The sequence below is a fragment of the Sprattus sprattus genome (genome assembly GCF_963457725.1).
Source record: "Sprattus sprattus genome assembly, chromosome: 12".
Classification (NCBI taxonomy): Eukaryota; Metazoa; Chordata; class Actinopteri; order Clupeiformes; family Clupeidae; genus Sprattus; species Sprattus sprattus.
The window spans coordinates 5,917,455-5,929,954 of record NC_137910.1 but is presented as its reverse complement, the minus strand read 5'-3'; the positions used below and the strand labels follow the sequence as shown (position 1 = coordinate 5,929,954).

General features: G+C 48.4%; 1 protein-coding gene across 1 annotated transcript in view; it reads right to left on the bottom strand.

Moving 5' to 3' along the window:
• ltbp1 (latent transforming growth factor beta binding protein 1) overlaps positions 1–12,500 on the bottom strand; it is a 148,431-nt gene that overhangs the window by 52,256 nt on the left and 83,675 nt on the right. The window contains exons 11-13 of the mRNA XM_080848469.1: positions 6,166–6,333; positions 3,694–3,957; positions 1,670–1,692 (exon numbers count right to left, since the gene is read on the bottom strand). Of these exons, the coding sequence (XP_080704595.1) occupies positions 1,670–1,692; positions 3,694–3,957; positions 6,166–6,333 (455 nt within the window). The remainder of the gene's footprint in view (positions 1–1,669; positions 1,693–3,693; positions 3,958–6,165; positions 6,334–12,500) is intronic.

The window sequence follows — 12,500 nt, the reverse complement described above, 5'->3', positions numbered from 1 at the left end:
CTCGGCTCTCGAGGCTGCCTCTCATGCAGTGCCAGAGCATGCCTTATAACGACCTGCTGACAGACCCACTGAGGTGAGCGGTGAGAACGCAGGAGACTAGCGAGCCGGTGAGCGGTGAGAACGCAGGAGCGGCCCTGCTTGCGAGTGCTGCGGAGACTAGCGAGTCGGTGAGCTGGTGCAGAACTGCAGAGGAAGGTGCGAGTGAGCGAGAGCAGCGGTGGGACTGCGAGAGAGAGAGAGCGAGCGAGAGACAGTGAGGAAGCGAGACGTGACGAAGAGCCGATCCTCGAGACAGCCATAGACAGTCTGACGGCAGGAACAAATCTTAGTGCTATGAAAACCTTTACCAATTCAGGTGTTCCTGTTTTATATATTATATAATAAAAAAGGCTTCCAAAGAGTCAGCATTTCTGTACAGTGTGTATTTTTTAAAGTTATCCGCACAAAAGGGCCTGTGAAATTCTGCTCACAGAATGTTTGTGAGGAAGGACAATATGCCTGAAGGGCGTGCCTGTAATATCTCTTAAGACACTGTGGTTTTCCCTGTACCCCATTCATATCCAAGATGCTGACTCAACTCCCACAGAGAGAATCACGTCCAGGCTTCAGCAAGAAAAAAACTTTGTAAATAAACAATATCCCAAGCTCGCTAGCAAATCTCTTAGGGACAGTCACCAAACAGAGAGAACACAATTAGCTTTAAATCTGAAAGGCAATAACTAATGCGCTCAAAGGCCGAAAACACCTCCAGGGCTGCGATGTGAACGTAATTAAACTTATAAACAGATGGTGCAATTCGAAGAGATCTTTGTCACTTTGCAAGCAAGGGAGAAGTCATCAGTGGAAATGAATGAAATGCCTTTTAGTGGTGAAAGTTTAAAGAATTCAAATCAGCATTCATGATCTTATCTATCAATTTCACGTTCTCTCCTAAGCCAGGGCCAGCTAAATGAAACAAAGTGGATCTGCTTGTGCCTTCAGGGATTCGTTGTGACTGTCTCATTACTACACAAAGTATTCTCCTACGACTTCTTGCAAAGCCTAACACTAAATGAGAAGAAATGCGTTTAGGGCTTTTTTTTGGACCACACTCAAAGCTTTGAATGAAAATGGATGTGCACTCTGTGTGTGTGCTTAAGGCTCCACAGTAAAGGTTGTAGCAAAGAGAAAAGCTGAGGTTTCTATGACAGAAAGACCTTGAGCAGTACAGAGCTATCATTGGCATCAAAGCAGTGCTCCGACAGACAAAAGTGAAACTATATAGCAGGAATATGTTTGACGTATCGCTACATACAAATTTGTCTTATTTTTAGCCTACGAAACAAACACAGCTGAGGAGAAAATGGACGGTGTGAACAAGTAGACAAATAGCTTTTTTTAAACAAAAAAAAAGAACCCATTACATATCTCAATTCACAGGGTGGCAGCTGGGCATAAGCACAGCTCTTCGTTTAGCGTTTCTTTTTTCTTTTTCGGATGAGACGGAAAGAGCAGAGCGCAGATCATAGTCATGCAGTGCCGATTGCTGACCTCATGCAGAGCTGCCGTTTGCCGCGTGCCGGCAGGGTGAGCGCCAGTTTGGCCACAGAGGAGCGCCAGGCTGCGGCGGTAAGAGAGACACACTGCTGCATGCTGGGTAGGCTGTAATGGCCGTGAGTGACACACCTACCTGCTCCGGGGCCACTGTGACCACTGCTCGAAGTAAATAAAATAAATAAAAAACATAAACAAAACAAAGATGGTAAGACACACTTGAATGTGATGCACGCACATCGCATTTATATGCTTTAAGTACACTAGGGGACATGAGCATTTATATGCCTTAAGTACACTAGGGGACATGAGCATTTATATGCCTTAAGTACACTAGGGGACATGAGCATTTATATGCTTTAAGTACACTAGGGGACATGAGCATTTATATGCCTTAAGTACACTAGGGGACATGAGCATTTATATGCTTTAAGTACACTAGGGGACATGAGCATTTATATGCTTTAAGTACACTAGGGGACATGAGCATTTATATGCCTTAAGTACACTAGGGGACATGAGCATTTATATGCTTTAAGTACACTAGGGGACATGAGCATTTATATGCCTTAAGTACACTAGGGGACATGACTAGGGACCTTTCGGGCTTTATACCAAATTAATAACTGGACGTAATTAAAGCCCATCTTGCCCAGAGGGTTGCAGATGAAACAATCACGGACGCTGGAATTAGAAGGCTGTCACCTTCACTGGCTCCAAAGTCACTCTAGACACGGAAATATGATCTCACTCCAAGAGGACGGACAAATGTTAATTACACAGCAAGGGCACAGTGCTCAGGCTGTCTTCCTTTAACAGAGAGGAGGAGCAAGGGAGGGGGGAAATGGAATTGGCCAAACTCCATGTCGTATTTCAGGCCCATGTTATTTTACGGCTAGTTTTGCTGATAGGCTATAAAAGCTATATGGATGATATCTTTCACTCGGAGAGCTAAGTTAACTCCACCCACCCACACACACACACACACACACACACACACACACAAACACAAAAAGGTTTGGGGAGTAAGTGAATTAAGCTGTCACACACACACACCCACACACGACACAAAAATTGTCCTCACAGTCTCAGACACACTCACAATGTGTGAGGGGGGGGGGGGGGGGGGGGGGGGGGGGGTAGGGGTGGTATGGCAGGAGAAAAGAAGTTGTCCTTGCCTAAAATGAATTTGGCACTGAGGAGCTGATAGCTCTGGCTAAGACTGGGTGATGAAACACTATAAGCCCCTCGCTATCATTCGTCTGGAGGTGCCTAGGCATCATCTTTAGGCCTTAACTCTATTAGAGTTGCCTTAAATACTATGTCCATAATCCTTGAGTCATTGATAATTAGAATCAAGTACATTTCAGATGACACTCGGGTGATGGTCAGGATAAGGATAATATGTGAACAAATATAAAGTAGAGGATTCTTACCCACTCTTACTTCCTTACTAAGGTACATTGTGGGAAGCACACTTAGACTTGAGTAGACCTTTGGAGTTGTTGCATTGGGACCGGAGCCTGTCCTGTTATCCCTTCTGTCTGAATGCTTGGTAATATGGATGCATCTGCCTGTTCTCTGTGTGTGTGTGTGTGTGTGTGTGTGTGTGTGTGTGAGCAGTGCTTGGTAATATGGATGCATCTGCCTGTTCTGTGTGTGTGTGTGTGTGTGTGTGTGTGTGTGTGTGTGTGAGCAGTGCTTGGTAATTTGGATGAATCTGCCTGTTCTGACACTGCCAACTCTTCCCCTCTCCCCTGTCAGTGTCAGCAGATATGTCTTTTCACTGTTGGTCACGATAACCTGCTGATGAGGTACAAAGACACCCAATAGACACTGAGGAGCCAGACATTTATCTGTGAACAATCACAAACAACAGAAACTCCTCTATCCCAAGTATCCTGGCAAAGACTTCCTACTGGTCAGCTCGGCTGCAAACATTTAAGCCTAGAGGCTCTTTATGAAACCTGCTCTCTGAAGCTAGCATTCATTCGAGGTTTCCCCTAGATAGGTCTGGAGAACCAGGTTTGACCTCCTTAAAATGGCTGCTTGAGGGACTCATCTGGAGAACCAGGTTTGACCTCCTTAAAATGGCTGCTTGAGGGACTCATCTGGAGAACCAGGTTTGACGTCCTCAAAATGGCTGCTTGATGGACTCACCTGGTACATCAGGAAGTTGCCTCTCGGTCACGCTCAGTGCCTCCACGGGTTTATGTGCAGTGGGGAGGGGCAGCTGGGGCAGGACTGGCTCCTGATAGGGCGGCCTGGGCCTGGGCTGGGGCTGGGGCTGAGGCTGAGGCTGGGGCCTGGGCTGAGGCTGGGGCTGGGGCTGAGGCTGGGGCTGAGGCTGAGGCTGGGGCTTGGGCTTGATGTGGCCGGTGACGTGGTAGCCCATCCCACCGGGGCAGATCTCTTTGAACAGAGCTGAGGAAGGGCGACAGGAAGAATGAAAGAAAAAAAATTAGTTTTATGGGTTTAATCCAAAGCTTTAATATGTGTTGTCATAAAGCACTGGACCATTTGAAGCTGTGGTGGTGGAAAGTATTTCACAAATTATATGGACAACGCAAAGCAATGAGGAGTAATTGAAAGCACAATAAACTCATTAAAATAAAAGGGTGAAAATAATGGACGATGTGCCCAAAACAATAAAAACGCAATGGCTTTATGGTTTGTTTAATGATTCCCGTCGAGAATGAAGTGCGTGTTCCATACACACTGTGTGGGCTGCCGCCGATTTCTTCACGCCAGCATTAACGTGAGGAAAATCACGGCACGCCCTAAAAGCCTCCTCGATAATCAAAACCTCTCATCCCTCTGAAGCCAAAGACACACACACACACACACACACACACACACACACACACACACACACACACACACACACAGACATCTCCCTCTGAACCCAAAGACCCTGCTTTCCTGTCACGCGTCGGAAGAGTCACATACCTCTAATACTCGCCCTTGCACACTGATTACACGATGACAACAGAACTCTGTCCCTTTAGCACGAACAGCCATAACAATACAGACCTCCTGTCCCATGGCCATCTCGCTCCTCTGTGACAGATACAGGGACTACTCCCATTTAGGAAATAAAGAGAAACAGTGACTCTTCTTTTCATAGAGATAAGGAAAGCCACTCCCTGTAAGTGGCCTACTGTTTTAATACAATGAAATAACACAGCATCCTCAAATGTCAAGGCTTGGGGTCGGGAGAGGTCTGTGTGTGTGTGTGTGTGTGTGTGTGTGTGTGTGTGTGTGTGTGTGTGTGTGTGTGTGTGTGTGTGTGTGTGTGTGTGTGTTGATGTTACACAGTGTAGCTGGGTCCTTCCTTTTTCGGAGAACTTTCGGAGATCAGAAACGGCATCTCAGGGAGGAACACATGCTTAAGCCGAAGCGAGACTTTGTTTCCTGTCCTCACGGCCTGAGCCAGGGAGCGCTGTGTGTGTGTGTGTGTGTGTGTGTGTGTGTGTGTGTGTGTGTGTGTGTGTCAGGGAGCGCTGGGGAGATTTAGCAAAGAATGTACCAACAGACGGCCCACGTCTAGCGAGGACAGCAGAAACAGCTGTCCCGACGATGCGGAGCGCCAACGGAAACAAAGCGCTCGCCGTGAAAATCAATAATCAAAATAAACCATCCACGGGAGCTTCCGTTTGAAAATGTTCGGAGAACAGTCACGGTCTGAAACAAAGAGGAGGGGGGGAAAGAGTAAAAACAAGGAGTGGGAAAGCCCGTGACTTTAATCCCACCTGTCCGTCGACCACGAGCCTGCTCCCAGATTAGTAGAGCAGATGTTTCATAAACACGCTTTTAACAGCTTTTTAATCTAACCCCAAACGTCCAACACACATAGCCACCTGTGAGCAACTACCCAATATATTTTTTAAACCTTCAGAACCCCAGAATATGGGTGTTTTCAACTGTTAAAGACCGTGGAAAAGTGTTGATTTGCATTCTTTTCAACACATCTATGATTAAGTGTGTTGTCGAAGTGATGTGCTTTTGTTTCATTTTCAGCGTTTAGATGATTTGCACCAGAGTGCAGAGGACCCTGACAGCAACGCTGCATCGTATTAGTGCGTGGCAGCACAACAGTGATTAACGCTCTATCTCAACCCCGAAGGACATTGGAATAACTAAAACAACAACAACACTGAAAGTAAACAAAACAACAAACACACCAGATTAGGCAAACAAATGATCACACAGACACACACACACACACACACACACATCCACCTGAATACGGCCAAAGAGAAGAACGCTTTTGTGTGCCTGTGTGTACGTGTGTGTGTGTGTGTGTGTGTGAAGACACAGGGTGTGTGAACATTGTGATAGCGTGTTTGCTGGTAAAAACAGAAGGCTCTACATAGCTGCAGCGGAGGGAGACACACACATGCATAGACATGAAGTAGGAGACCACCCCTACGCCACGCCAAGACCCTGCACAGCCCACCAAGCAAGCTAGCAAGGCTGGGGTGCGATGGGTGGTGGGAGGTGGAGGTGGTGGTGGTGGTGGTGGTGGTGCTAGACAGGTGGAGGTGGTGGTGGTGGTGCTAGACAGGTGGTTGTGATGGTTGTGATGGTTTTGTCGGTGGTGGTGGTGGTGGTGGTAGAGCTGAGGCTTACCTGTTCCGGGTGGGGGGCACTTGTCACAGCGGGGCCCCCAGGCTTTACCCACGCTGCAACAGCACAGCTGCTTGCTCAGCTGAGTGGACACCGGGTGCAAGCACTGCTTCCCCGAGCCGACCAATCGGAAACAAGCGCCCTTCTCCTCCGGGGCGGCAGGAGTGTCGGCTGGAGCAGGAGGAGGAGGAGGAGCAGGAGGAGGAGGAGGAGGAAGGAGGGAGTGTGTGTGAAGGAGGGAAACAGGGGTGTGTGGAGTGTGCCAGTGTGTAAAACATACATGAAAGAAAGAGAGAGAGAGAGAGAAAGAGAGAGAAGAAAAGAGTAAAAGTGGTTTCCCGTCACCATTTAACAAAAAGCGAGAACAGATAAAAGTCCTAACTAGCTCGCCCGCTAACGGGCCACAAGAACTAGTGAACAAAAACTACAGGTAGCAGTTAAGGTCAAAAATGCCTTGAGACAGTGGTGAGAACCTCCCAAAAGGTATGTCGCCATAGTTACCAGTGAGAGGTTTCACCTTTTTCAGAGGGATTTTTGCATGGCAGAGCAGAGTAGACAGTGAACAGTAAATACTAAACTACATTACACTACAAAAACATACATGGAACACATACAGCAATAGAACCAAATGGAGAGGAGTGCAGTGTGGATGTGCAGAGCGGCGTTTTGTTAGAAGAGCTGAGAGAGGATCGTTGGGATCGAGTCCATACGGATTGTGAGATACTGTCGTAGCAAAAGGTTCTGATTAAACCCGGTTCTGCGAAAACACATTCAACCTCCACCCTTCTCCTCCAGATCCATCGTCTCCATGCAAGGCCAGGGAGGTATTGCGCAATCCCCGAACCAAGAGAAAACACAAGGGCTTGCGTGCACACGTGTGTGAGACAGAGAGAGAGAGAGAGAGAGAGAGAGAGAGAGGCAGAGAGGGAGAGAGAGAGAGACACACAGAGAGAGACAGAGAGAGAGAGAGAGAGAGACAGAGAGAGAGAGAGAGACACAGAGAGAGACAGAGAGAGAGAGAGAGACAGAGAGAGGGAGAGAGAGAGAGATTGTACTGAGGCCATGACTGAGGCTAGCCCAACAACAACGGCCTCACCATCATAAACCCAACGTGTGTTCTGTGAGACGGGATCAGGTTGGAGTGGTGTTGTTGTGAGTTCGTCCCCAGAGCCTGTGTGTAAGGGTGTCACTTTAATAAAGTCGGAAGGAATGCTACGCTCTACCGGACCGATGATTGCCAAGAAATCAAGGTAAGTAAAAATGAAGTGGGGAGGAAAAAAAATGGTGAAAAATAGCAACCTTTCCCTCAGCTTTTCTCTCAGGACGAAAGGCCACCACAGCGTGGTCCAAGTTTTTAATTTGGCAAACATTATTTCCCCCTCTGGATGCCGTGTCACATTAATACTCATCAATGTCAAAGCAGCACAGGCCCTGTGAATACTAGTCATTGCTGAAGTCTTGTGAGCGTGCGTGCGTGTGTGTTTGTGCGTGCGTGTGTGTGTGAGCATGCATGCTAACTGTGTGTGTGTGCGTGTGCGTGTGCGTGTGCGTGTGCGTGTGCGTGTGCGTGTGCGTGTGCGTGTGCGTGTGTGTGTGTGTGATCCTGCGTGCAGGTTGCGTGACTGTGTGTGTGTGTGTGTGTGTGTGTGTGTGTGTGTGAGCATGCGTGCGAGTTGTGTGACTGTGTGTGTGTGTGTGTGTGTGTGTGTGTGTGTGTGACTGTATGACTGTCTTGAGTGTGAGGGTGAGAATGGAGGGGTTGTCCCGCGTTAATTGTGACAGCGCCTGTCATTGCTGAACTCTTGTGTACGTGCGTGTGTGTGTGTGTGTGTATGTCTATGTGTGTGTGCGTGTGTGTGAGCATGCCTTCGGGTTACGTGACTGTGTGTGTGTGTGTGTGTGCGTGCGCGTGTGTGTGTGACTGCATGACTGTCTTGAGTGTGAGGGTGAAAAAAGGAGGGGTTAATTGTGACGGCGCCTGTGAGTCTCATGTCTCTCCGCTTTGACACACGAGGGAAATCGGCAATGGCAGGCAGCAATCACACCAGCCACAGGACCTCATCTATACCCCCCCTGCAACACACACACACACACACACACACACACACACACACACACACACACATACACCCCTTAACACCCCACCCCCACCCCCCCAAGACACACACACACACACACACACACACACACACACACACACACACACACATACATTCACCCCTGTGGCAGCCCTTCTAAACACCCCACCCCCACCCCCCCAAGACACAACCAACCATACATACACACTCAGTCCCTCTCTCTCTCTCTCTCTCTCTCTCTCACTCACTCTCCCTATCCACATGCAAACAGCACGAAGCCCGAGCCAAAACCACCGATTAACGTGAGTGACTCCTTCTCGGCGCAGAAGAGACGTTGTCCCAGAGCTGCACTCCGAGAGAGGAAAGCCCTTGTGGTCAGAGCAGCTCTCCCACATGAGCACTACACTCTGTGTGAGTCTGCACATCTTTACCTCAGCCTCGTGTGTTTCTACATGAGCAGTGCTCTCAGTGTGAGTCTGCACATCTTTACCTCAGCCTCGTGTGTTTCTACATGTGTATGAGGAGTGTATCCGTCTGTTTCTTTGTGGAGAGCAGAGAGAAAAAAAGAGAGAAAGGGAAAGAGAGAGAGAGTGAAGTGGAGAGGAGGAAGGTAGGAAGAGAGGGAGGAGAAGGTGCGGAGAGAAGAACTGATGAGAACAGAGGAGAGAAGAACAGGAGGAGAGAAGACAAGTAAAACAGGAGGACAGGAGACAGACAAAACAGCAGGAGAGAGAAGGAGAAGAACAGGAGGAGAGAGAAGGAGAAGAACAGGAGGAGAGAGAAGAAGAAGAACAGGAGGAGAGAGAAGGAGAAGAACAGGAGGAGAGAGAAGGAGAAGAACAGGAGGAGAGAGAAGAACAGGAGGAGAGAGAAGGAGAAGAACAGGAGGAGAGAGAAGGAGAAGAACAGGAGGAGAGAGAAGAACAGGAGGAGAGAGAAGGAGAAGAACAGGAGGAGAGAGAAGGAGAAGAACAGGAGGAGAGAGAAGGAGAAGAACAGGAGGAGAGAGAAGAACAGGAGGAGAGAGAAGGAGAAGAACAGGAGGAGAGAGAAGGAGAAGAGCAGGAGGAGAGAGAAGGAGAAGAACAGGAGGAGAGAGAAGGAGAAGAACAGGAGGAGAGAGAAGGAGAAGAACAGGAGGAGAGAGAAGGAGAAGAGCAGGAGGAGAGAGAAGGAGAAGAGCAGGAGGAGAGAGAAGAACAGGAGGAGAGAGAAGGAGAAGAACAGGAGGAGAGAGAAGAACAGCAGGAGAGAGAAGGAGAAGAACAGGAGGAGAGAGAAGAACAGCAGGAGAGAGAAGGAGAAGAACAGCAGGAGAGAGAAGGAGAAGAACAGGAGGAGAGAGAAGAACAGCAGGAGAGAGAAAGAGAAGAACAGGAGGAGAGAGAAGAACAGCAGGAGAGAGAAGGAGAAGAACAGCAGGAGAGAGAAGGAGAAGAGCAGGAGGAGAGAGAAGAACAGCAGGAGAGAGAAGGAGAAGAACAGGAGGAGAGAGAAGAACAGGAGGAGAGAGAAGGAGAAGAGCAGGAGGAGAGAGAAGAACAGGAGGAGAGAGAAGGAGAAGAACAGGAGGAGAGAGAAGAACAGCAGGAGAGAGAAGGAGAAGAACAGCAGGAGAGAGAAGGAGAAGAGCAGGAGGAGAGAGAAGGAGAAGAACAGGAGGAGATAGAAGAACAGGAGGAGAGAGAAGAACAGGAGGAGAGAGAAGAACAGGAGGAGAGAGAAGGAGAAGAACAGGAGGAGAGAGAAGAACAGGAGGAGAGAGAAGGAGAAGAACAGGAGGAGAGAGAAGGAGAAGAACAGGAGGAGAGAGAAGAACAGGAGGAGAGAGAAGGAGAAGAACAGGAGGAGAGAGAAGGAGAAGAACAGGAGGAGAGAGAAGAACAGGAGGAGAGAGAAGAACAGGAGGAGAGAGAAGGAGAAGAACAGGAGGAGAGAGAAGGAGAAGAACAGGAGGAGAGAGAAGGAGAAGAACAGGAGGAGAGAGAAGAACAGGAGGAGAGAGAAGAACAGGAGGAGAGAGAAGGAGAAGAACAGGAGGAGAGAGAAGGAGAAGAACAGGAGGAGAGAGAAGGAGAAGAACAGGAGGAGAGAGAAGAACAGGAGGAGAGAGAAGGAGAAGAACAGGAGGAGAGAGAAGGAGAAGAACAGGAGGAGAGAGAAGGAGAAGAGCAGGAGGAGAGAGAAGAACAGGAGGAGAGAGAAGAACAGGAGGAGAGAGAAGGAGAAGAACAGGAGGAGAGAGAAGGAGAAGAACAGGAAGAGAGAGAAGAACAGGAGGAGAGAGAAGAACAGGAGGAGAGAGAAGGAGAAGAACAGGAGGAGAGAGAAGAACAGGAGGAGAGAGAAGGAGAAGAACAGGAGGAGAGAGAAGGAGAAGAACAGGAGGAGAGAGAAGGAGAAGAACAGGAGGAGAGAGAAGAACAGGAGGAGAGAGAAGGAGAAGAACAGGAGGAGAGAGAAGGAGAAGAACAGGAGGAGAGAGAAGAACAGGAGGAGAGAGAAGAACAGGAGGAGAGAGAAGGAGAAGAACAGGAGGAGAGAGAAGGAGAAGAACAGGAGGAGAGAGAAGGAGAAGAACAGGAGGAGAGAGAAGAACAGGAGGAGAGAGAAGAACAGGAGGAGAGAGAAGGAGAAGAACAGGAGGAGAGAGAAGGAGAAGAACAGGAGGAGAGAGAAGGAGAAGAACAGGAGGAGAGAGAAGAACAGGAGGAGAGAGAAGGAGAAGAACAGGAGGAGAGAGAAGGAGAAGAACAGGAGGAGAGAGAAGGAGAAGAACAGGAGGAGAGAGAAGAACAGGAGGAGAGAGAAGAACAGGAGGAGAGAGAAGGAGAAGAACAGGAGGAGAGAGAAGGAGAAGAACAGGAGGAGAGAGAAGGAGAAGAACAGGAGGAGAGAGAAGAACAGGAGGAGAGAGAAGGAGAAGAACAGGAGGAGAGAGAAGGAGAAGAACAGGAGGAGAGAGAAGAACAGGAGGAGAGAGAAGGAGAAGAGCAGGAGGAGAGAGAAGAACAGGAGGAGAGAGAAGGAGAAGAACAGGAGGAGAGAGAAGAACAGGAGGAGAGAGAAGGAGAAGAACAGGAGGAGAGAGAAGAACAGCAGGAGAGAGAAGGAGAAGAACAGGAGGAGAGAGAAGGAGAAGAACAGGAGGAGAGAGAAGGAGAAGAACAGGAGGAGAGAGAAGAACAGGAGGAGAGAGAAGAACAGGAGGAGAGAGAAGGAGAAGAACAGGAGGAGAGAGAAGGAGAAGAACAGGAGGAGAGAGAAGGAGAAGAACAGGAGGAGAGAGAAGAACAGGAGGAGAGAGAAGAACAGGAGGAGAGAGAAGGAGAAGAACAGGAGGAGAGAGAAGAACAGGAGGAGAGAGAAGGAGAAGAACAGGAGGAGAGAGAAGAACAGGAGGAGAGAGAAGGAGAAGAGATTTTCCTCTTGTGGTGCTGAAGAACCGGACTCCTCTGCTTCTACAGACTATTGGATAGGATGTCTTTTGTATTTTCTTTTTTAAGATTTCTTTTTGGGCTTTTTGGCCTTTAATCGACAGTTGAAGTGAAGAGTAGGACAGGAAATGAGAGGGAGAAGAGGTGGGGAGTGGACAGGAGAAATGACATCAGGCCGGAATCGAACCTGTGTCCAACATAGGCATCAAGCTACTGTCGGGGCTACTGGTTGCGCCACATTCCCCCCCCAGTCTTTTGTATTTCTTATGCGGTATCCGTTAATCAAAGGCATTGCTCTGGACATTCAGACCGGTCTCTCAGGAGAGAGGAACCTAATCCTCGCTGGCTGGCCCATTCTGTGCGGCGAGTCCGTTACGGTTGGTTACGGCTGCAGTCATTCACATTATCGGACACGCATCACCACACGCATAATCACACAACAACAAGGGGGATGTGTGTGTGCATGGTGCGCCGTGGCCAATAAGCCACTCAGATGTGCAAACATGGATACAGCACGAGTAAACACACAGCAAAACAAACAAACAAAGCCATTCATATAGGTGGAGTCAGGCAACACATGCAGCTCATACAAGAGTAAAGCGAGGAGGAGTTCACAACCCTACCGTCATTAAAAAACGCACAAAACGTATAATTAAATCGTATTGTAACACCTACATTTCTCGAGTTTCAATGTCATTCAGGGTCATTTTTGATCATTTTTGTACTCATTTTAGATAACCTCATCCCATTATAGTAACTCATTACAACGACTCTACACCTTCACATTGCATTCAAGTATCGTCTTTAAAAAGGCATATCCTGA